Source organism: Zea mays, chromosome 1 (genome assembly GCF_902167145.1).
Source record: "Zea mays cultivar B73 chromosome 1, Zm-B73-REFERENCE-NAM-5.0, whole genome shotgun sequence".
In the NCBI taxonomy this organism is placed as follows: Eukaryota; Viridiplantae; Streptophyta; class Magnoliopsida; order Poales; family Poaceae; genus Zea; species Zea mays.
In genome coordinates this window covers 191,504,472-191,526,353 of record NC_050096.1, presented here as the reverse complement: position 1 = coordinate 191,526,353, position 21,882 = coordinate 191,504,472, and the positions used below count along the sequence as shown (strand labels likewise).

General features: G+C 44.0%; 2 protein-coding genes across 7 annotated transcripts; one reads left to right on the top strand and one right to left on the bottom strand.

Annotated features, from left to right (window-relative positions):
- Positions 1 to 13,248: 13,248 nt before the first annotated feature.
- Positions 13,249 to 14,255, top strand: LOC103641962 (calcium-binding protein PBP1). The gene has a single exon (XM_008665263.4). It carries the CDS (start codon positions 13,563 to 13,565, stop codon positions 13,893 to 13,895), a length of 333 nt encoding a protein of 110 aa, XP_008663485.1. The 5' UTR covers positions 13,249 to 13,562; the 3' UTR covers positions 13,896 to 14,255.
- LOC100279847 (frataxin) lies at positions 14,005 to 17,063 on the bottom strand. 6 transcript variants are annotated; one of them, XM_020550187.3, is made up of 6 exons: positions 16,734 to 17,063; positions 15,886 to 16,282; positions 15,113 to 15,185; positions 14,969 to 15,016; positions 14,766 to 14,860; positions 14,005 to 14,337 (listed from the first exon to the last, which is right to left on the bottom strand). In XM_020550187.3, the coding sequence occupies exons 2-6, from the start codon at positions 16,140 to 16,142 to the stop codon at positions 14,211 to 14,213; spliced, it is 600 nt and encodes a 199-aa protein (XP_020405776.1). In that variant the 5' UTR covers positions 16,143 to 16,282; positions 16,734 to 17,063; the 3' UTR covers positions 14,005 to 14,210.
- Between the last annotated feature and the right edge of the window lie 4,819 nt (positions 17,064 to 21,882).

Genomic DNA, 21,882 nt, shown 5'->3' with positions numbered 1-21,882 from the left:
ATAACACTACAAATAAGTAGACAGATCCATACATAATACCATATATTGGGAACTACATGCCAATTAGACTAAAACTGACATGAGAACTTAATTGTCGTTTCAGACCACACAACCTAACAGTTGTTGCCTAGATACGACTACTTATAACTTCAAAAGGTTCTCAAGTCTCTAAAGCAGGAATTTGTGGACCTATCAGAGTCGCTGAAGTACCACTCATCACTGACTTTGGGGCAGTACAACTCGTCTTCATAAGATCGATCAGAAAGCGTTGGAGGGGTTGACGGAGTTGTAGGTTCAAGACTTATGTCATCCCCCTCGTACTTAACAATTTGTGGAAATGCTTGCACTTTTGCCTCTAAGGCATCTTGTTGTAGCAATTCTAATCTTTCTTTGATGGCAAACAAGGTCCTAGATACGATCTCTTCATCATGCATGTGGTCTAAAGCATGATCTACTAGACCACCGAGTAATTTGGTGGCATACTCAGCATAATCAACAAGGACTTTGAGCAAAGCCTTCATGTTTTCTTCTGTCGAGGATGCCATGATGATAGGTGCTGCAAACAATTAATATATGAAGTAACAACTGCATACCCGTACAAAGCATATAGGCACATGGATTGAAGAAGTACACTAATTTATAAAAAAATTGTTGGCAGGGACATATAATGTTGATGGAAGCATGACTCATATTGTACCGAATACTATGACCATTATATGTCATTAGTGTAGAACAAAACAATTTGAGTACATGAAAACACAAAAAACTCTTACATATACTGATGAAGTATATGTAAGAGGCTAATTATGACAATACCATCAGAAGATGTGATGCGCTTCACATGATGTACTGATTAACTATATGAAAGAGAAAACACATATCTACCATTAATTGGTACAATACCATCAGAAGACCTAAATATGAAAACCAATTAAAGTTCCATAAACCGAAACCTACTTGTTGTAAGATAACATCAGTCACAATAATAAAACAAGTAAGCATGATGTCATATGTACTGCAAAAATTAAGTTATGAACTGTAGATTTACCAAGGAGTAGCCAGGGTTTACGTATGAGATTTACGGCTAAACCTAGGATTTGAGCACATGTATGTGTAATAAGCAAATGAAAGGTTGTACAAATGTGTTCCCTAAACCCTAAACCATAGACTAGATCCATCTAGGCTAGTGGTGCTGCAAGTCTTCGAAACGGATCATTTTCATTACTTCGCTGAAGTACGAAACTAAGAACGTACAAATTCGTAAATTAAACGAAGACGGATTAACCTGGGAGCCGAATAGAGATGAGCTTTGTACCTGATGAAGGCAAGATCTGGGGCGCAACAGGAGGAAGCGAAGGGGGCAAATCCGGATCTGAGGATGCCGTCGACGGTCGGAGTGGAGGGAGACGGATGCGGCGACGAAGAACAGCCTCGACGGAGTCGGATTTGTGGCCGCTTTGTCCTCCTCCGCTCACAGGATTGATTCGTCACAACCTCGTCGTGGTCGAGTTGCTCCTGCTCGTCGTCGACCTCCACCGGATCCGAATCGGCCTTGCACCGGCAGATCTGCCGCCACATCGCCCGAGCTCGCCCGAGGTCGACAGACGCGTCGAGATGCAGCGAAGTGGACCGAGAAGTTTCCTCGCTATGGCGTGGGCGTAGGCGTCCACGAGAAGCGACTGCGGGGGAGTGACCAGTCATCCGCCTCATCTGGCGTGAGAGAGAAGGGAACGCGTCGGAGAGGAGCCCGTAGGGCGCGCCGTTGCGGGGGGAAGGGGGCTACTGTTGCTCCTATACGGTGAATAGTATTAGGGGAGGGGGCACCGCGCGACATGCGCTGCGAACAGTCTAAGGCTGTTGGTGTAGGTACTGTTACCTATATTAGGGAGGGATTTGAATACTTATTTTTAATGTTAAATTTTTTGTCTTCTTTCTTCAATTATGAACAAATAACATTAAATTTGCTATTTAAATTTAAATTGTTGTTTTTAGCATTCAACCTATTAATCTATCTCCAGTAACTTACTCATCCTCATACTCGTATTTAAATTTCACCCTACGAACAGTGACAAAACAGTATTTTGGGTGACCATATGTGTGAACTGTTAGACATTGTCTTAATATTTATAAAAGGTAAACCTCAAAATTGTCATATATCTTTTTAAACAATTGATATAAAATTCGGATACAAATTTAGATGTTTGTTCACCTTTTTTTGTTGTAGGGAGAAAATAATTCACACAAAAAATATGTAAAATTTTATTCTTGTACTTTATAATATTCTTAATAACAAGACCAACAATTAACTTTAAATTCTATGCATATTGTTGGGGGCCTTATTCTTACGAAGGTCCTCGAAACACCGAGATAATAGTTGCTTTCTGGTATATTTTAAGTATTACAAGTATCTTTGCCCGGAGTACCTTCAGATGGATCAGTTGGAGGGAAAAAACTTGCTTCGGAATATTACCGTGAAGAAACAACGGACAAAACACGAAGCATAACGAAGCCAGAGTTCTCACGAAAGTAGTAAAAGAAAAAAAACAACTTCATCCTCGTTGTGCAAAATAGCTCAATGTATAGACTTGAGGATGTGAATTGTAATTTCACCAAAACTATACACTGCGACTATAAATCAATGAACAATGTCTTGCATAAATTCACCTTTTTGAGGACATTAGACTTCACTTCGTTTAACTTCCGGAATACCTTCGGGCTTTTTTACAAGCAAAACGAAGGTATATGTTTGAACTTTTGTAATATGAAGGAAGACAAAATAATGTTAAGGTTCGCAAGATAAGTTTCGTATTTCGTTGTCTGTTGTTCGTTATTATCTTGTTCAAATATTATTTTGTTCATAGTTCTTTCTAAAGACCCTCGACCTTAAGCTAATACTTTGGATAAGTAATAACTCAAGGACGAAGGTCCAAATGTCTTAATTTATATTGCCTTGTTTTTGATGCTATATAGCTATTGAAAACAAGATCACAACACATATCTTTGTTTGTTGAAATGTTACCTTTGTCATATAAGTCGGATGTTCTAAGAACATCCCTTATATTCTATATGCAGGGAAGGTAGGTGAACCGTGAAACTGTTTGGGACTTGGGGAATGTCATTTTAGGTTGAATCATAATGTGCCAAAAGTTCAACAGACTAAGTGTAGTACATTACTAAAGGCGTAATAAAATAAAATTATGATAGGAAGAATCCCAAGTATTGTATTAGGGTTTAAAAAGTATTACATTCTTTCTGGAATATTTATCTTCAGCTAGTTTAATTTTGAACAACGACAAATAAAAAAAGAACGAAAAGAGTATATATTAATATTTTTTTCAACAGCTCGCTTTTACACTCCCAATCTCGCACCACATGTCCATCTCATTCTCATGCATATATACTTTCATGTATAATATGTAGTACGTGTGTCTTTTCGGAAAGTCAGAAAAAGGAAAGATGTATGATCGATTAAACTGATGCATGATTGATTAACTTGGTTCATACATTTCATCCCCACAATATACAACATTTTGAATGCCACTGCACCATTCCTTCACTTAGGGCTTGTTCGCTTCACGGTTAATCCATGTGCATTGGGTGGTATTGAGTCGGTTTAAATTCATCGTAATCGCAAGCTAAAATCCATCACAATCCGGTCCAATACACTCCAATACACATGGTAATACACATAGAATTGGAATAACCGAACAAGGCCTTGTGTGGTTCATGCATTTCATATAACATTTTGTGATCCCACTTGAGGGGATATGGTTCATGCATTTCATCTCCGTAATATACATGTCACATGCATTTCATCCCTACAACACACAACATTTTAAATAGCACTTTAGTGGAGTGGTTCATACATTTCATCCCACCCTATACAACATTTTAAATACCAGTCACTGTGATGACAGTTCATATTCATACACTCTTGCTGAAAGACTTGTATCTGCAACCAGATTCATAGTTTCATAAGATATTGGAGACAAACAAATCATATCGCAAGAAGCAAGTGATAGTCAATTGTTCGTCAATGTGTGACAAGCGTTGACATCCCGTTACTAATATGACCGTTCCTCCACGAAGTGGGTCTAATTTCGACACACTTTGTATGTGCTTCATGCATTTCATTCTCATATCTCTATAATCTCTTATAAAGCACCAATTTTATTTCTCCCACCGTCACCCTTTTTGCAAAAAAGGTTCTTATACTTTTTTCTAAACAATCCGCGATTTATAAGTCAGATCTGATCCTGCGGACTCCACCCGACCCCACACATCTCGCAAACAGTAGTTTTGATTGACCCTGCCTGTACCCTTCCTCCTTATCGCCTCGCATCCCAACTCGACAGGGCGACAGTCGGGCCTACGTTAGGTGTTCCAGGCCTACATTTTCAGGCCTTATCCAGCGATGAACACCCTATGTACGCCCCACCTCGTCTCCTCCGTTCGACCACCACGGAGCACCAGATGCAGCGAAAGGGTAGCGACTTCAATCTGAAGAGTACCATCGTGAGCAAAGTTGTTGACGAAATGATCGGTGTGCTTGTATCGAGAAAAGTCCGTACCACCGTGAAAACGTGGATTTTTTGGCCTCCCGGACTGTTTCATCCACATGTCTGATGACAATAATTTTGCTTCTGCTCTTTTTTGAGCCATCTACCTCCGTCTCTCATCTTGCTCGTGTTTGCTAACTTTTTTCTATTCGGTTTTGCCTCTCATAAACCACTTGGTGGCGATGGAAGCCACGATGGTCCAGGACCAACGCACGTTCCCAGCACCTTCAATAGTCCCGTCACAATCGCACCGTCGAAGATTTTGATGTCGCCATCTTTCATGCAAGAGTAGATCGAGGTCGCTGAGGTGCTATTCGGGCTCAGTTCTCGTGCATGACCAAGCAGGAGAGCAACCGACTCGGGCAAAGCAAAGAATTTGCAAGACATTAAGATCGATGACAATATAGATGTATTCGTTTTTACGTAATTGTTATGCACTAACATTTTATTGAATAGTTCATATATCGTCGCAACGTAAAAGTATTTTACTGGTAGTTATTAAAATATCACTCACTGTGGTTACAATTCATGTTCATGCATATCTGCAAACAATTTTATAGTCACATAATATATTTGAGATAACAATTCATTCATGCCACTGTTATTTGATTGGTAATATGAAGGGGAGAACCCCAAATGTAATATATTAAGGATATAAAATATATTTAAAGACAGAAGTAAGAAGGAGAAATACACATCCCAGCATTAATTTTTTATTCTTTTTCCTCCAAGGTAGGGTTGAAAACGGACGGAAAAAATCCCATCCCGACCCGTACCGTTTTCTACATTTGACCCGACCGTTTCCGTATTTACGGAAAAATATGGAAACAGGACGGAAACGAGAAAGGGCTTATTCCGTCCATTTTTGCGGTATCCCGTTTTTTTTTCCGGATTGAACCCGTATTTATTCCGTATTTGATGAATATGGGTCGAGCCTAATATGCATTAGTATATAAACTAAATCCTCGTATATTTAAGTGACAAATTATAGCACAATTAACCATTGTAACCACCGGCTCTTTTCAAATGACAAGTGATCTAAAGTCTTAAACAACATTGGATGTAGCTAAATGTACACATTTAGCAACCAAACAACAATAGAATGTTGCCTCTCTATATCTATTTGTTTTATGTTATTGTTCTGCCAATCGATCACTAGTCAAACATCAATAACATTTCTATTTGTATTAAATTATGAGTTTCCGTTAGTATTTCTGTTTTCGTTCGTTTTCGCAATTTCGTTTATCCCGCTCCCGTTTCCGTTCCCGACTATTCCGGACCCGATCTCGTTTCCGATAATAAAATACGGATACGGAAACGGAAGATGGGTTTTTCCGTCCGTTTTCATCCCTACTCCGAGGCATGAGAATTATAACTTCCATCGCAAACAGCAGGTATGTGCATTTGCATTTTCAAACGTAGCACAACTGTCTTCAGGCATTCCGTTCTTGACGACTGAATTCCAACCATTGCCTATCATGTTTTGGAGAAGTTACATTTGGGAAAAAGGTGCCCAATCGTTTGTGAGAAGCATATTCTACTGGCATACGTAGATGTTTGGTTTTCAGGAACTATTTTTAGTCTCTCTATTTTGTTATATTTTAGTCCCTAATTATCAAATACAGAAACTAAAACTTTATTTATATTTAGTAATTTAGAGACTAAAATAAAATAAAATGGAGTGACTAAAAATTAGTCCCATAAAGCAAACACCCCGGTAGTTTGGCTACATTGCGCTGACGGCTTCGGCTGTCGTCATGGAGCATGAGAAGGTCCATAGGTAGAATGTTGGAGGCAGGGTTCTAGGTTTCTTTTGTGAAAGCTAACATGTTCAAACATCAGGTCATGTCATGAGTTGCTTAGCACGACTTGTATTCGACCTATGCTTAGTGGTTTGTTGAGTTGGCCCGTGCCTCCTTGATGGACGTGCCAAGTCGGTTTTTTGGTTGTAAAAAATCATTTCTCGTGCTTGACACCTGAATATTGCGGGTCAAAAATATAGATCATATCCGTCGTTGCATTGGCCGCACTACCGGAATCAACCTCTTCGCCGAGTGCCGGAAGCACTCGGCGAAGGCCTAAAAACACTCGGCAAAGGCTTTGCCGAGTGTAACACTCGGCAAAGAAGGCTCGGCAAACAGTACATCGGCAAAGACTTCTTTGCCGAGTACTTTTTTTCGGGCACTCGGCAAAGATCTTTGCCGAGTGTCAGGGCGCACTCGGCAAAGAAAAGCGACCGTTACGGCGCCGGTTGACGGAGACGGCGGCTTTGCCGAGTGTCAACGGTGACACTCGGCAACGAAGATATCTTTGCCGAGTGTCCTCCTGGCAGCACTCGGCAAAGCCGCCTTCTTTGCCGAGTGCCACTTGGGACACTCGGCAAAGAGCCCGCCAGGGAGGGTCCCCATGTCAGGCTCTTTGCCGAGTGTCCCAACTGGCACTCGGCAAAGACGACCTCTTTACCGAGTGCCAGCGACACAACACTCGGCAAAGAACCTAAGCCGGTGCCCAGGTCTGTGCTCTTTGCCGAGTGTTATGACCCAGACACTCGGCAAAGAGCCTCTTTGCCGAGTGTTACACTCGGCAAAGTGACCAGTATGTACCTTTTTTATTTGTTTTTTGTTTTCCATCCACACAAACAGAAGATATCACATATATATCACATATATACATCACAGATATCATCACAGACATAAATAGCCAACACAAACATAAAACCGTGACCACAAACATAAATATCCATCACAAACATAAGTGTTCAACACAAACATAAGTCTCAAACGTCGCAAGCTCTCACATAAGTATCAAACAGAAACATAAGTATTATACATAAGTTGTGAAGTCTAAAACAACGACTCATGGAGGTGGGCGGTTTGGCCGGGGTTGCGTTGGGCTGAACCCTTCCGGAGGGTTGTTGGATGCCGCCCCAGATTGGCCCTGCACAAAGAAGAGATAGCATGTGTTATACCAGATGCATTACAAACATCTAACTACAATTTTGGTACTCACAGGAGTGTGGAAGAGAGTAGGGTCAACTGGGGGGAACAATGGAGGTGGCGGAGCGATGCCCTGTGCGGCGCCAAGGCTCTGCATGTACTGGAACATCTCCGCCATCCTCTGATCAGCCGCCGCCCGCTCCGCCATTATCCTCGCCTCCATCTCTTCTAGTTGGGTCTGTAATATTACAAGCCAACGTTATAGTAACTCAAAGACTAGGTATATAACTAAAGGAAGGACGAGTTACAGAAGCACTAACCTCGAGTTGTGAAATGCGATGCTGTGAGCTGTCGTGCCGAGGTCGAATGGCTGGGCTCGAGCCAGTGCTCCTTGCTCTCACCTGAGACAGAGTGGGAGTGGAGGACGAGTCGATTGCCCCGTCGGCAATCCAGTACCGCCCATGTCTCTTGCCTCCTCCGACCCTCATGAGCACATCGGGGTCGATAGGCTCGGTGCTCGGATCATAGTCTGGGCCATGGACCTCCTGCGCCATGGCGGTGTAGTCATGGAGGCGGCTGTAGACGGCGGGGTTGGTGTAGGCCTCGGGCCCGTCATCCGGGTTGTGAGTCACTATGTGTAGAAACCTAAGAGATCCACATGAAATCTAAGAGTTATTTCATGTGGATCTCTTAGGTTTCTACACATAGTGACTCACAACTTTCTCCAAACATTCTAAAATTTTTATCACAGCCTATACATATGATATCATGACACGTGGACAAGTTTCATGATTTTCTGACTTTGTTTGTGTTTTATACAATTTTTAAACATGTGGATGCCAAGTTCACGGCCATGTTTAGTGAGCATGTTGCTCGAAGTTTCCGGTACGCTTCTGCAATAGGTCGTAACTTATGCTAAGTAACATGAATATCATTTTTTCATGCACGGTTTTCCAAGTTTCGAGTGACCTGCAGTTCAAATTTGAATTTTCCGAAGAAATTCAAATAAACGAACTAAATCTACTAACTATGGAAACTATGTTATAATTGTCCACAAATGATACATGTAGGTCTACATAGTGTAGGAACATACCACAAAAAGTTTGGGAGACAAAATAAAAAAAATGAAAATACTCTTTGCCGAGTGTCTGGGTATGACACTCGGCAAAGAGGGCTTTGCCGAGTGTCTATTACGTGGCACTCGGCAAAGAAGCCTCTTTGCCGAGTGCCAGCCGTTGGCTCTCGGCAAAGACTGACGGCCGTCAGCTCTGGGACGGCCGCTGACGGCCCTTTGCCGAGAGCCCCGTTTGCCGAGTGCGTTACACTCGGCAAACTTGTCTTTGCCGAGTGCCTAACTGTGCCGAGTGTTTAGCACTCGGCAAAGGGGCTCTTTGCCGAGAGCCTAACTTTACCGAGTGCGACACTCGGCAAAGCCTTCTTTGCCGAGTGCCCGACAAAAGGCACTCGGCAAAGAATACAACACTCGGCGAAGCCTCGGATTCCGGTAGTGCCGGGTCAGATGGCCTATGGTCAGGGCTAGGCAAAAACAGTCTTTTTTTTTGTTTGAATAGATTTCTTTGTTATGATTGTGGATCGTTTTATGTGCTTCAGAAACTGTGAACTTCGTTATGAGTTGTTCGTGCAATTAATTATTATTATGGCATCTCTTGTATCTCTTTCTTGCCATCGCTGAGGAAGAGTAGAGTTTTTTATTTATTAATCCTGCATATGGACCTCTTCATGATGTGACAATTGGTGTTATGTAGTGCTGCTGCCTAATCCCAGCTTGTTTAAACTGAGCTAAATCAGTTGGAAGGAGTAAGTATGGTGTCAGCGCTGTAAACATCAGGGATAAGGGCGTAAACAAAACTTCCATTATCGACTAGCTCGTCTCGCCGCATTCAGTCAGGTCTCTCTACATTTCATATACGCGCAGGGAAAATATGGTGCAATTCACCAGGAACATCAAGCGAAATCCCAAACCGTACGAGGAAATTCCGTATGGATCACGTCCCAAGAGGCCCAGACCTCCTCGACGGGTTCGTACTTGCCACGCTTAGACCGTCTCCAACGGATACGGTAAAATAGGGAATGCTGACTGTTTGACGCTATTTGTGATAGGGGATTTGCTGGAGATGATCTTAAACTGTATCTAGTAGAGCGTGAAAAATAGGAGAAATTTAAAATAAAGGATGAGATAAAGGATGTGCTAGAGATAACTAAGACTGTTTTTAATAGACAGTGTAAAATAGAGGACGCGGAACTGTAAAAAACAATGTTTGTAGAGTGAAGTTTAAAATCTCTACTACTTATTAAGTTAGCAATAGTAGCCTGCCCTTTTTGTGTTCTGCCTTTCTGCGATCTCAGTCGTCCATTCTACCGTTCTACAATCTCAGCCGTTCAATCCCGCACACCAGTTTTCTGCGCGCAGAAAAAAAATCAAACCATGGCTGCTGAGGGATCAAACCTTGGATCTATTGAGCAGAATGCCTAGCCTTCCACCCACTAGCCAACATGACTCATATTGAATTGTGTACAACTTCAACTAAAACGTCTTTTGTGTTTAACCCACAGTCCACTCTGTATGCTCACTGAGTCTAGAAAAATATTTATAGCTTGGCCCCTCATCTTTCTGGAATTTGGGACGCAATCCAGGAAATAAAGAAAATAGAGAAAATAAGTTTAGAAATTGATTTTTAGTTTAAAAATAATTGCAGAAACCCATTTAATTCATGGAAATTTCATATTAAATCCAAATGAGTTCATTCCCATTTCTATAATTCTATAATATTATTTTTCTCTACTACTTATTAGAGCACTAGTTTTCCGCGCGCAGAAAGCGATCACAGCCGTCCATTCTACCGTTCTACAATCTCAGCCGTCCAATCCCGCACACTGTGGCTGCCTAGGATCGAACCTTGGATCTATTGAGCAGAATGCCTAGCCTTCCACCCTCTAGCCAACATGACTCATGTTCAATTATGTACAACTTCAACTAAAACGTCTTTTGTGTTTAACCCATCGTTCACTCTGTATGCTCACTGAGTCTAGAAAAACATTTATAGCTTGGTCCCTGGTTTTTCTGGAATTTGGGACGAAGTCCAGGAAATAAAGAAAATAGGGAAAAGGAGTTTAGAAATTGATTTTTAGTTTAAAAATAATTGCAGAAACCCATTTAATTCCTGGAAATTCCATATTAAATCTAAATGAGTTCATTCCAATTTCTATAATTCTATAATATTATTTTTATCACATAATACCTCTGTTTTGTCATGAAAACAACAATAAAATTGATTTCCTAATTAATCCTATATCAAATACATAGAAACTTTGGAAATTCGTAACTTCTCCATTTTAATTCCAAATTGAATCGTTCCAGTTGTGTTAGTCTCGTATGAATATTTACTACGCAGTAACAACATTGATTATACCATGTTTCATACTTTTATAATTAGATATTTATTTATCCTATGTTAATTGGGTTAATCTATGTCTATTGGATTAATTTATTTAATATATTAATATAGTATTATAACTTTGTGGTTATACGATGTTTGACCATTAGTCTTGCAAACACACACTTACCTTTTTGTTTAAGCAAAAGCGTATGGTGGTACGTGTCCAATGACTAACGATGTACGAGAGAATTTCTTCCGGTATGTGTGAAACGTGCTCTCCAATAATGAGACCATACAAATCGTGATATATATCAAAGTTTGTATGATACTGATGGTTGCAATATAGTGGTGAAACAGATAGATTATAAATAACAAAATTTATGTATGGCCAGAACCACAAATTGATTTTGAAACATTTTCTCATAACGGTATAACACATATTTTGTATATAAGTTATCGTAGTATACTGGTATTATATATTCCCGTTGCAACGCACGGGCATTCAGCTATCATGTATAAAAGTCTGCACGGTACTTTTGGTTGCAATGTAGTGATGAAATAGTTAGATTGAAATAACAAAATTTATGTATGGCTAGGATCACAAATTAATTACGAAACATTTTCACATAACAGTATAACACACATTTGTTCATAAGTTATCATGATATTAAATGTTTCCGTTGCAACGCACGGGCACCCACCTATATGTGTTTATGTCTACATCTATGACAGGAAACACATCTACTACATCTCTCTCCAAGCTCACTTACTACCATTGCACAATGCGTAGTAGTAGATAAGTATCACCGATATTCTTGAATTATATTTTTGGATGGAGGTAATATTATTTAAAGAAGAGCTTTGCATGCTATTTCTTTTGTTTGAATAATGCATCATACTTAAATTCCCTTTTTTGCATGTGTGAAATTTTTTCTTCGTAATATTTTTTCCCATGGATCAGACTTGTGAGTCATTTTCATAAACCAACGCCAAGCATGAATCCATGTTTCCTACTTCAAACCCCGAACAAACTCCATGAGCAGGAGGCATTCGCGTTGTCGTCGCTCATCGATGACGAGAAGAAGTTTGACGACTGTCAGTTCGACCTCTAAAAGCAGTCTTACGTGGTCGCATGCGCCGCTGTGTATGACAAGCTCCCGCGAAGCCGCCGCTTGGACGCGGTCCAGAGCAGCTGCACCGCGCTGTTCATCGTTAAGCAGGGGGGCCTCATGGTTGTCGCCAACGTTGACGACTCTCGGGTTGTTCTAGACACCGCATCCGACGACGACGCCATCACGCCGTCCAGCTCATCGTCCACCTGAAGCCTAACCTGCCACGTAAGTCGCTACTGGCCGGACATGAATTCTTGTGCGCTGGGACGATGGACGTTGCTAACGTTGTGTGAGTGTCCTCGAACATGATGTATGTAGTGGAATAGCGCATTCGGTGGTGCAACGGCCAGGGGTACTACCTCGCTGATGAGCACGGGGTGCACTTCGTTTGGCAACCGAACTAAGAGTCATCGGTACTCGTCATGTCACGTGCGTTCGACAACTACTATATCGAGGATTGTGGCGTCATCTTGACGCCGGAGGTGACACAGAGGAGGATCGACAACAGTGACCAGTTCGTCATTCTCGCCACCGTCAGGGTAGCTTTTGTGCCGGCCTGCCTTTAATTCTCTTCGCGAACACATACGCACTTACCTTTTTGTTTAAGCAAGAGCATATGGTGGTACGTGTCTGATGACTAACGATGTACGAGGGAATTTTTCCGGCATGTGTGGAACGTGCTCGTGCTCTCCAATGATGAGACCATACAAATCGTGGCATATATCGAAGTCTGTATGATACTGATGGTTGCAATGTAGTGGTGAAATAACTAGATTAAAATAACAAAATTTATGTATGGCTAGGATCACAAATTGATTATGAAACATTTTCTCATAACAATATAACACAGATTTTGTATATAAGTTATCGTAGTATACTGGTATTATATATTTCTGTTGCAACGCACGGGCATCCAGCTAGTATGAGATATGATAGTGGACGGAATAGTGGATCTGCGGAGATAGCTAGTCTCCTGTCTGTTTTGGCAGTCATACGGTACGACACAGCAACCGCAGCACGGATGCTCCCATTTTCTTACCACCTTGCCCATTTGTCAACTAGTATATCATCAGCCACCTGCTTCTATTTTCTTGTGTGGTCAGGTTCTTGCTCATTTATCAACTCCACCTTGATCCTGCTTGTGTTCATACATACAAGCAAGCATTTCCAATCACTACCCTTATCCATCCATTTTTCTTAGGCCTTGTTCGGTTATCCCGTTACCATGGATTAGATAGGATTGAAAAAAATTAAGAAGAAGTTTGACTTGTTTGGAATTTAAACATACTCAATCTCACTTAATCTATATGGATTGAGAGCTAACCGAACGAGTCTTTATGTGGTAAAAAAGAAAGGGAAGAAGCCAGATAGACATGTCCAAGCAACCAGCCAGCTACTTCGCAGAAACGAACTGCTCCCGATTCCAAGAACTTCCTCCTCCCCTGCTGCTATAAATAAACACCAGCCTCCTTCGTTACCCACGCACGCATAACTTTTGCCAACCATTGCCCTGATCTTCAATCCTCATCACGACTTCGCGGGCGGGATAACTCCAGCATGGAATCCGACAAGGGCTCCTCCGTGCAGTTTCAGGACTTCCTGCCACTGATGGCGAGGAAGCTGGGCGTGGAGGGCCTGATCCAGGAGCTCTGCAAGGGGTTCCAGCTGCTCATGGAGCCCAGGGCAGGAAAGATCACCATCTGGAGCTTGAAGCAGAGCGCGGCCAGGCTCGGGCTTGGCCAGCTCCAGGATGATGAGCTCCTGGAGATGATGAAAGAAGGCGACCTGGACGAGGACGGGGCACTGGATCAGATGGAGTTCTGCATCCTCATGGTCAGATTGAGCCCTGACCTGATGGAAGAAGAGGCATACATGATGTTTCAGCATTGATGTGATTTGATCCTTGTTGCTTGGCACAACAGAATATAGTGTGATATCTGGTCATCTTGCAATGTGATATTGCATCCAGAAACACTAATGTAGTCTGACAGGCTGACAGTGATCGGAATTCGGTACTTACAAAAGCTGAAAAATACTCCCACCATTTCCGAATAATACTGTTCCCCGCTACCAGAGAGGGGAAGTTATTTATTCCAAACCATGTGCAAATGTGTAGAACAAAAAAAAAGTTTTGTGTACTACACTTCGACATTCAGAGCACTGCTCTCCATACAACCTAGCTGTGTGGCATTTCCAGTACTGTTACTAAAGTTCTACTGGAGTACCACAGAGCTCACCAATCTCCTTCTCCAGAAGCCGCACAAGGTTCACTCCAGTCCTCTTGTATATCCAACCATTAGCTGTTGCATCCCAATCAAACCTAGAAGGCCCACTGCATATCCGGATAGTACCTTTATATAAGATGAAAATGGCATACAAGTTCTGCAAAGCGCTCTTGGGTATTGTACAACATACCCACACATGAGTCTATTTGATTGGAAAATGGAAACCAAAGAATGATTAAGTTTCGCAACAACATCATAAGGCAAATAACCATATCGAATAAACTGAACCACAAATCACAGAGGGTGGACATATACAATATTCGAAAAATGACATCTACTGAGTACTCCCAAGTCCTTACACAGTGACAGGTTCACGATACTAGTAAAATTAACTAATAGTGTAATACAATATGCATCTACCTTGAGAAAGGAGGATAATATAGCATGGCAGACAAGACGATTGGAATCAAGTTCAGGTGTCTATTACATATAATGAAACAAACAACAACTGATACACTAAGATGCATTACTGTACCTCACAGGAGAAGATAGCCAAATTTGTTTGTTTGGAGTTTGCTTGTTTATAACATATGTCCCCAAATCCCCAAGCCTTAATGTCAAAACCTGATTCTAAAATGCCCAAGGAAAAAAAAAGGACACATCAATAATCAAATACACAAAAAAGAAAACACATACTGGCAAAGATTGCATGATTCTACGTCACGTGTTACAACTAACCCCGTACTCTATGTCGAAACCATCCATCTGAATGGAGTCACCATACTCCTAAAAAAATACATGAAGAATAGAATTAGTCAGAGGTATGATGACTTAACATGTTGTTCGAGATATCTGAAGGCCATAACAAAGAGGATTCAATACCTCAAGTTTTTCAAGCAAATCATGAATCGTCTCATCTGCTAATTTGTGAAACTCATCCTCTTGCATTGCTAACCTGTTCAATGTATACAATCATAATCACCGACTACCCCATGCAGCAAAAACTATATAACAAAAGTTCAAATAACCAAACTATAAAGCAAAAAAACAGTTAAACATACTGAAGATCAAATTTTATTCTATGCATTGTTGCAATCAACTAATATCAGTAGTTAGCCAAACTTTCTACATTTCAGTTTGTTGATTCAAGCAAGTGTAGTCTCTTCTAAAGACCTATTATCCAGTGCCACTATTTGGCAAATTACAGAATGTTTGGAGTACCTAATTTAGGGTTGCCTGGTTGACACAGGGGGAGACAACAAAGGTTCTTAGTCCCAAGCAAGTTGGGACTTGTAAAGAATGTCAAAATGACTCAAATCTAAACAAAAATTGCTCTATCAAACATCCTACACGTATGCTCGATTGGTTTTCTAATTTGCTCTATTCCTACCATTCATACTTGAAAAAAAAGACAGACCCAGCCCAGTGCCATAAGCTCCACATGAGTGGGCTCTGAGGAAGAGATAAACCGAGGCAAGCCTTTCCCCCACAAATGCAGAGAGGCTACTTCGAACCCGCGAACTGGTGACTCGGTGAGACAACTCTCACCACTACATCGGGCCTGCCCTTTCCATTCATACTTGAAAGCAATCAAAATTACACAAAGAATGCATTAATGGATCAACGTGCTAAGACTGCAAGGTCAAGAAACAAACTTGTGATCCACTGCAGATGGGCTAGAGCCAGACACATCTCCTGTAGACTGCATCACAGGCTGCGTCGACGAGATGGCCCTTGAAGATAAGATAAAAGGAGCTGAAGACCTGTCCGATAACCGCGCCATTGCAGCAGCCACCATTAGGGACCGAGAAGTGGTAGCTTCAGGGAGACTGGTGGCCCAGAATAGTTGCTGAGTGCGGGATTGTAGCTGCCTCCTGGCTGTGAGGCCCACGAGAAGCTTACGCGATGCCATGGCTACCTGTGTGTGTGTGCCTATGCACCAACCTATGACACTCAGAGAGGTGGCGCAACCCTGCTTCTGTGCTGTGCCTGCAAGGCTGCAATCAGGTCATGTGGCGAGATGGCGGCTTGAGGTCCTGTGGAAGTTGCTGCCTATATCAGGATAAATAACAACACAGAAAGTTCAACACGAGATCAGAGGAACTATTAGAAAATTACAATTGAATGCAAGAAAGTACTGTACTGTGGTTTACATCACAAGGCAGAAGGAACTAAAACTGAACATGTTCATTATAGCCGATTCAGAGTTGCCAAGCCTGTAACTGAGCAATAACATGTCAGATTGTTTTTTTATTAAAAAGTTAAACATGCCACAAGGGAAACCTACTGACTGGGTAACATAATTGACAAGGAAGACTTGCCACTCAGTTAGGCGTGTTCAGATCAAATGGAAGCTAGCACCTTCATTAGAGAAACAGAAGCTAACATAACTAGCTTGTGCTAAAAATGGAAGCACCAGTCTAGAGCTCAGAAGCTTCAGGTAAAACACAAATTTATCTCAAATTACTTCAGCAGAAAAAAAAAACAGAGAAGTGATGCGTACTGGCCTAAAAAAATTGCTAGCTTATCTCAAACTACAGTCCGAGGGCGGTGGCGGGGCCGAGGCGCGGTGGAGGCGGCGGGGCCGAGGCGCGGTGGTAGCGCTGCCGGGCCGAGGGGGGCGCGCGCCGCCGGAGCTGCGCGGGCGCGCGGCGGCCGGTGGAGGGGCCGGGGCGAGGGGGCGGGCCGCCCGGTGGCCGGTGGAGGGGCCGGAGCGAGGGGGCGGGGTGGCCGTTGGAGGGGACGCGGTGGCCGGTGGCGTGCGGTGGAAGAGGACTCGGTTTCCGACAGAGAGATTGGGGAAGAGGACGACGCGCGGTTTTACTCCCAGATAATTGTATATTTTGACTCTAAACATTGCGCTTCGCACAAATATCATTCGAAAGATTTTATTCGTAAAAAAAGACTATAAATATATTCTAATTAATTATACTACCATTTAATATGTATTATTCCTTTTTATAATTTGTTTCCATGTATTTATCATCTAAAAGTCAAAATTGTCCCTAACTCTTGTTACAGCAGCGCAGTCCTCCTAGGTACGTATATGGCGTGTTTGGATGGTTGAATGAGTCAATCCTGGATCGCCTCCCTCAACCAGATTGTGTCTGGACAGGCTCCACTCATGCAACAAGTTGTGTTTGGATACCTGATTCGTCCAAGCCTGTTTTATTCGAGTAGTTGTTTGGTTGCTTGATAGCCTGCACGAGCTCTCTCTAACACGTACGCGCGGCTGCACACGCCCAGCCAGGCCCCCAAGAAACGGTCTAATTGGACGTATGAGCTGAGCCAGGCTCTTAAGCCACTTTTGCACGAGCTCAACCAGGCTCCACACACCATTCAGTTATCAAACAAGCAACGTCTGCACGCGGTGGGACAGGTCCACCCCTCATGCAATCATCCAAACAGCCGGATAGAAGATCCAAGCTTGCATTCTACGTATGGGAGAGGAGTTCGTGGCCATGGCACCAAGGGAAGACTGCGCAGCGCATGGGGACTCCCTGCCCGGCGCGGTGGCGGCACTACCCTGCCCGGTGCGGCACGGTGCCCGGCGCGTGAACAGCCGTGGAGGAGAGGCGCGGTGGCGGCCCTGCCCGGCTCGGCGAGAGAAGAGCCGAGAGAACGTGAAATCTCAGAGAACGCAGAGGAAGATGAGATCCCGAGGAAGATAGAGACGAACGAAGGAACCAGGGAGATGTAGGAGTAATTTTGACTTTTAGATGATAAATATATGAAAACAAATTATAAAAAGGAACAATACACGTTAAACGGTAGTATAATCAATTAGAATATATTTATAGTCCTTTTTTTACGAATAAAATCTTTTGAATGGCATTTATACGAAGCACAATGTTTAGAGTTCTAAATATGCAATTATCTCGTTTTACTCCGGAGCTCGGCGCCCGGTCCACGTCGGCGCCGCGTTAGCTCGTGCTCGACAGCTACCACGGTGCTAAGATCTATGGCACCGAGAAATAAGTCCAAATAAGCTATTAAGTCTTCTAGGGGCTTAAACGTGAAAATACTTTATAAAATGGACTAATATAAAAAAAAATTCGGGTGAGCCGGCGATAGGAGAGGTGAAGGCCCGCCGCCCGCCAGCGCCTGCCTGGCCTGTGTTTACTGGGCTGGTAATTTCGTGGGCCGGCGGATGAAGCTTGTTGCTCGGACTAGGATTTCCTAGGCCCAAATCCGCCATAGGTTTCTCACTCTGTTTTTTTAAAGATTGTGAGATCTAAGGCGTCTGGACTAGCTAGCTTTGCTGCTGCAAACGACATAACAGGCGGATGAACAATAAATAGATCCTGCAAGCGATAGAGCTGCTGCACGCGACACTCCAAACTGTTCGCTCACAGTAGTTCGTGCCCTGACGCTGTTGACGATGAGCGAGCATTAAGAAGCAGCAAGTAGTGCATTTGTTGTTAGCTTATCTCGAACTACAGTCGAAACACAAGGCAAATTCCCCCATGACAGTAGACCAAATCAATTTTGAACCTGAAGATGCATCACAACATGATGCACTAATTAATCTCCAAAAATCGTGGTTTAGGCTTCTGTGTCAAATACCTGTTGTGTTTGTGTTGCTGCTGGCAGTGCCAGGCGCCTAGACCGGCGGACTCCCGCGGGCGGTTGTCGCCTAGGCAACACTGTGCGACAAGCGGCAACCGCGAGAAGGCACAACCGCTATGGTTTGTCGGCACGGCGACGCTCGGTCCCACTCCCCGCCGAGCCGATTCGCCGCCGCGCGACCCTCGATTTGGTAGCGCCGGCAACAGGAGAGGTGAACTGGTGAAGGGTGAAGCACACGCGAGGAGGCCCGCCGCCCGCTAGCGCCTTTGCTGCCTAGCATGTGCTTACTGGGCTGGTAAGTTCGTGGGCCGGCGGATGAAGCTTGTTGCTCGGACTAGGGTTTCCTAGGCCCAAATCTGCCATAGCTTTCTCTCTAGCTTAGCTTTGCTGCTGCAAACGGCATAACATGCGGATGAACAATAAATAGATCCTGCATGCGATGGAGCTGCTGCACGTGACACTCCAAACTGTTCGCTCACAGTAGTCTGTGCCCTGGCGCTGTTGACGATGAGCGAGCATTAAGAAGCAGCAAGTAGTGCATTTATTGTTAGCTTATCTCGAACTACAGTCGAAACACAAGGCAAATCCTCCTAGGACAACAGACCAAATCAATTTTGAACCTGATGATGTATCACAACCTGATGCACTAATTAATCTCCAGAAATCGTGGTTAAGGCTTCTGTGTCAAATACATGTTGTGTATGTGTTGCTGCTTGCAGTGCCAGGCGCCCAGACCAGTGGACTCCCACGGGCGGTTGTTGCCTGGGCAACGCCGTGCGACAGGCAGCAGCCGCGAGAAGGCACGACCGCTATGGTTTGCCGGCACGGCGACGCTCGGTCCCACTCCCCGCCTAGCCGATTTGTCGCCGCGCGGCCCTCGATTTGGTAGCGCCGGCAACAGGAGAGGTGAACTGGTGAAGGGTGAAGCACACGCGAGGAGGCCCGCCGCCCGCCAGCGCCTTTGCTGCCTAGCATGTGCTTACTGGGCTGGTAAGTTCGTGGGCCGACGGATGAAGCTTGTTGCTCGGACTAGGGTTTCCTAGGCCCAAATCTGCCATAGCTTTCTCTCTAGCTTAGCTTTGCTGCTGCAAACGGCATAACATGCGGATGAACAATAAATAGATCCTGCATGCGATGGAGCTGTTGCACGTGACACTCCAAACTGTTCGCTCACAGTAGTCTATGCCCTGGCGCTGTTGATAATGAGCGAGCATTAAGAAGCAGCAAAAGTAGTGCATTTATTGTTAGCTTATCTCGAACTACAGTCGAAACACAAGGCAAATCCTCCTAGGACAACAGACCAAATCAATTTTGAACCTGATGATGTATCACAACCTGATGCACTAATTAATCTCCAGAAATCTTGGTTTAGGCTTCTGTGTCAAATACATGTTGTGTATGTGTTGCTGCTTGCAGTGCCAGGCGCCCAGACCAGTGGACTCCCGCGGGCGGTTGTTGCCTGGGCAACGCCGTGCGACAGGCAGCAGCCGCGAGAAGGCACGACTGCTATGGTTTGCCGGCACGGCGACGCTCGGTCCCACTCCCCGCCTAGCCGATTCGTCGTCGCGCGGCCCTCGATTTGGTAGCGCCGGCAACAGGAGAGGTGAACTGGTGAAGGGTGAAGCACACGCGAGGAGGCCCGCCGCCCGCTAGCGCCTTTGCTGCCTAGCATGTGCTTACTGGGCTGGTAAGTTCGTGGGCCGGCGGATGAAACTTGTTGCTCGGACTAGGGTTTCCTAGGCCCAAATCCGCCATAGGTTTCTCTTTGGCTTAGCTTTGTTGCTGTAAATGACATAACATGCGGATGAACAATAAATAGATCCTGCATGCGATAGAGCTGCTGCACGCGACACTCCAAACTGTTCGCTCACAGTAGTTCGTGCCCTGGCGCTGTTGACGATGCACTACAGGAAACACCTAAATTTTCGTGGGCCAAAAGCCCACGAAAATAAGCCTAAACCGACGAAAATAGACTATTTTCGTCGGCAGACCGACGAAAATAGCCGCCGAAAATAAGTTCGACGAAAATAGGCACCTATTTCCGTCGGTACCGACGAAAAATACCTATTTTCGTCGGCTTTCCCAAGGCCGACGAAAATAATTGGTCGGACTGACTATTTTCGTCGGCCTTGGGAAAGCCGACGAAAATACGCCGCCCAGGCTATTTTCGTCGGCCAGGTGGGGCCGACGAAAATACATGCCCGATATTTTCATCGGCCCGCTGATGGCCGACGAAAATATGTTCCCAGGATATTTTCGTCGGCCACCAGCGAGGCCGACGAAAATTGATGGTTCCCCCCCCAAAACAGATTTTTCTGCACCTATTAATAATTCACAGCAAAATACACAATATCACAATTCACATATATACAGATTCACAATCAAAATACATAATTCACAAAACACATTCACATATACATATCACAAAACACATTGACATATACATATCACAAAACACATTCACATATACATAAATAGTCCATAGTCCATAGTCCATAAGTCCATAGTCCATACATAGTTTCAATACCATAAGTCCATAGTTTCAAACAAACTCACTACTCACTAATCACTCCTGCGGGCTATGAGAGTTTTGGCCACTCCCTCCTCCACCACCAGGAAGGTGGCCACTCCCTCCAGAACCATGGACGAGGAAGTCGTGGACGTTGACAGCAGCACCCTCCTGAGCATGTGACGCTGAACCCTGCAATTCATCAATCATTCAAATAAGGCTGTGTTTTGCTATCCCTATACCTATACTGGCTATGTTTGGTCACTATTTGCATAAAACTAAACATGGAACGTCACCTGTGATCCATGGTGATAAGGAGGCTGTGCATGCATCCACGGGTACTGTTGTGCTGGCCACCCCTGAGGTGGTGGCACCCACCCCGTCGGTGGCGGTGCCATCCACGCTTGAAATGGCTGCGATCCTTGGGGTGGTGGAGGCGTCCAAGTGCCTGGAGGTGCCTGCGTCCACCCAACACTGGTCCACTGTGGCTGCGACGCTGGAGCTTGTCCTGGCCATTGTCCCCATCCTTGTGCCTGCGATCCATTTTTGATAATAAAAAAAGAGTTGCTATGGA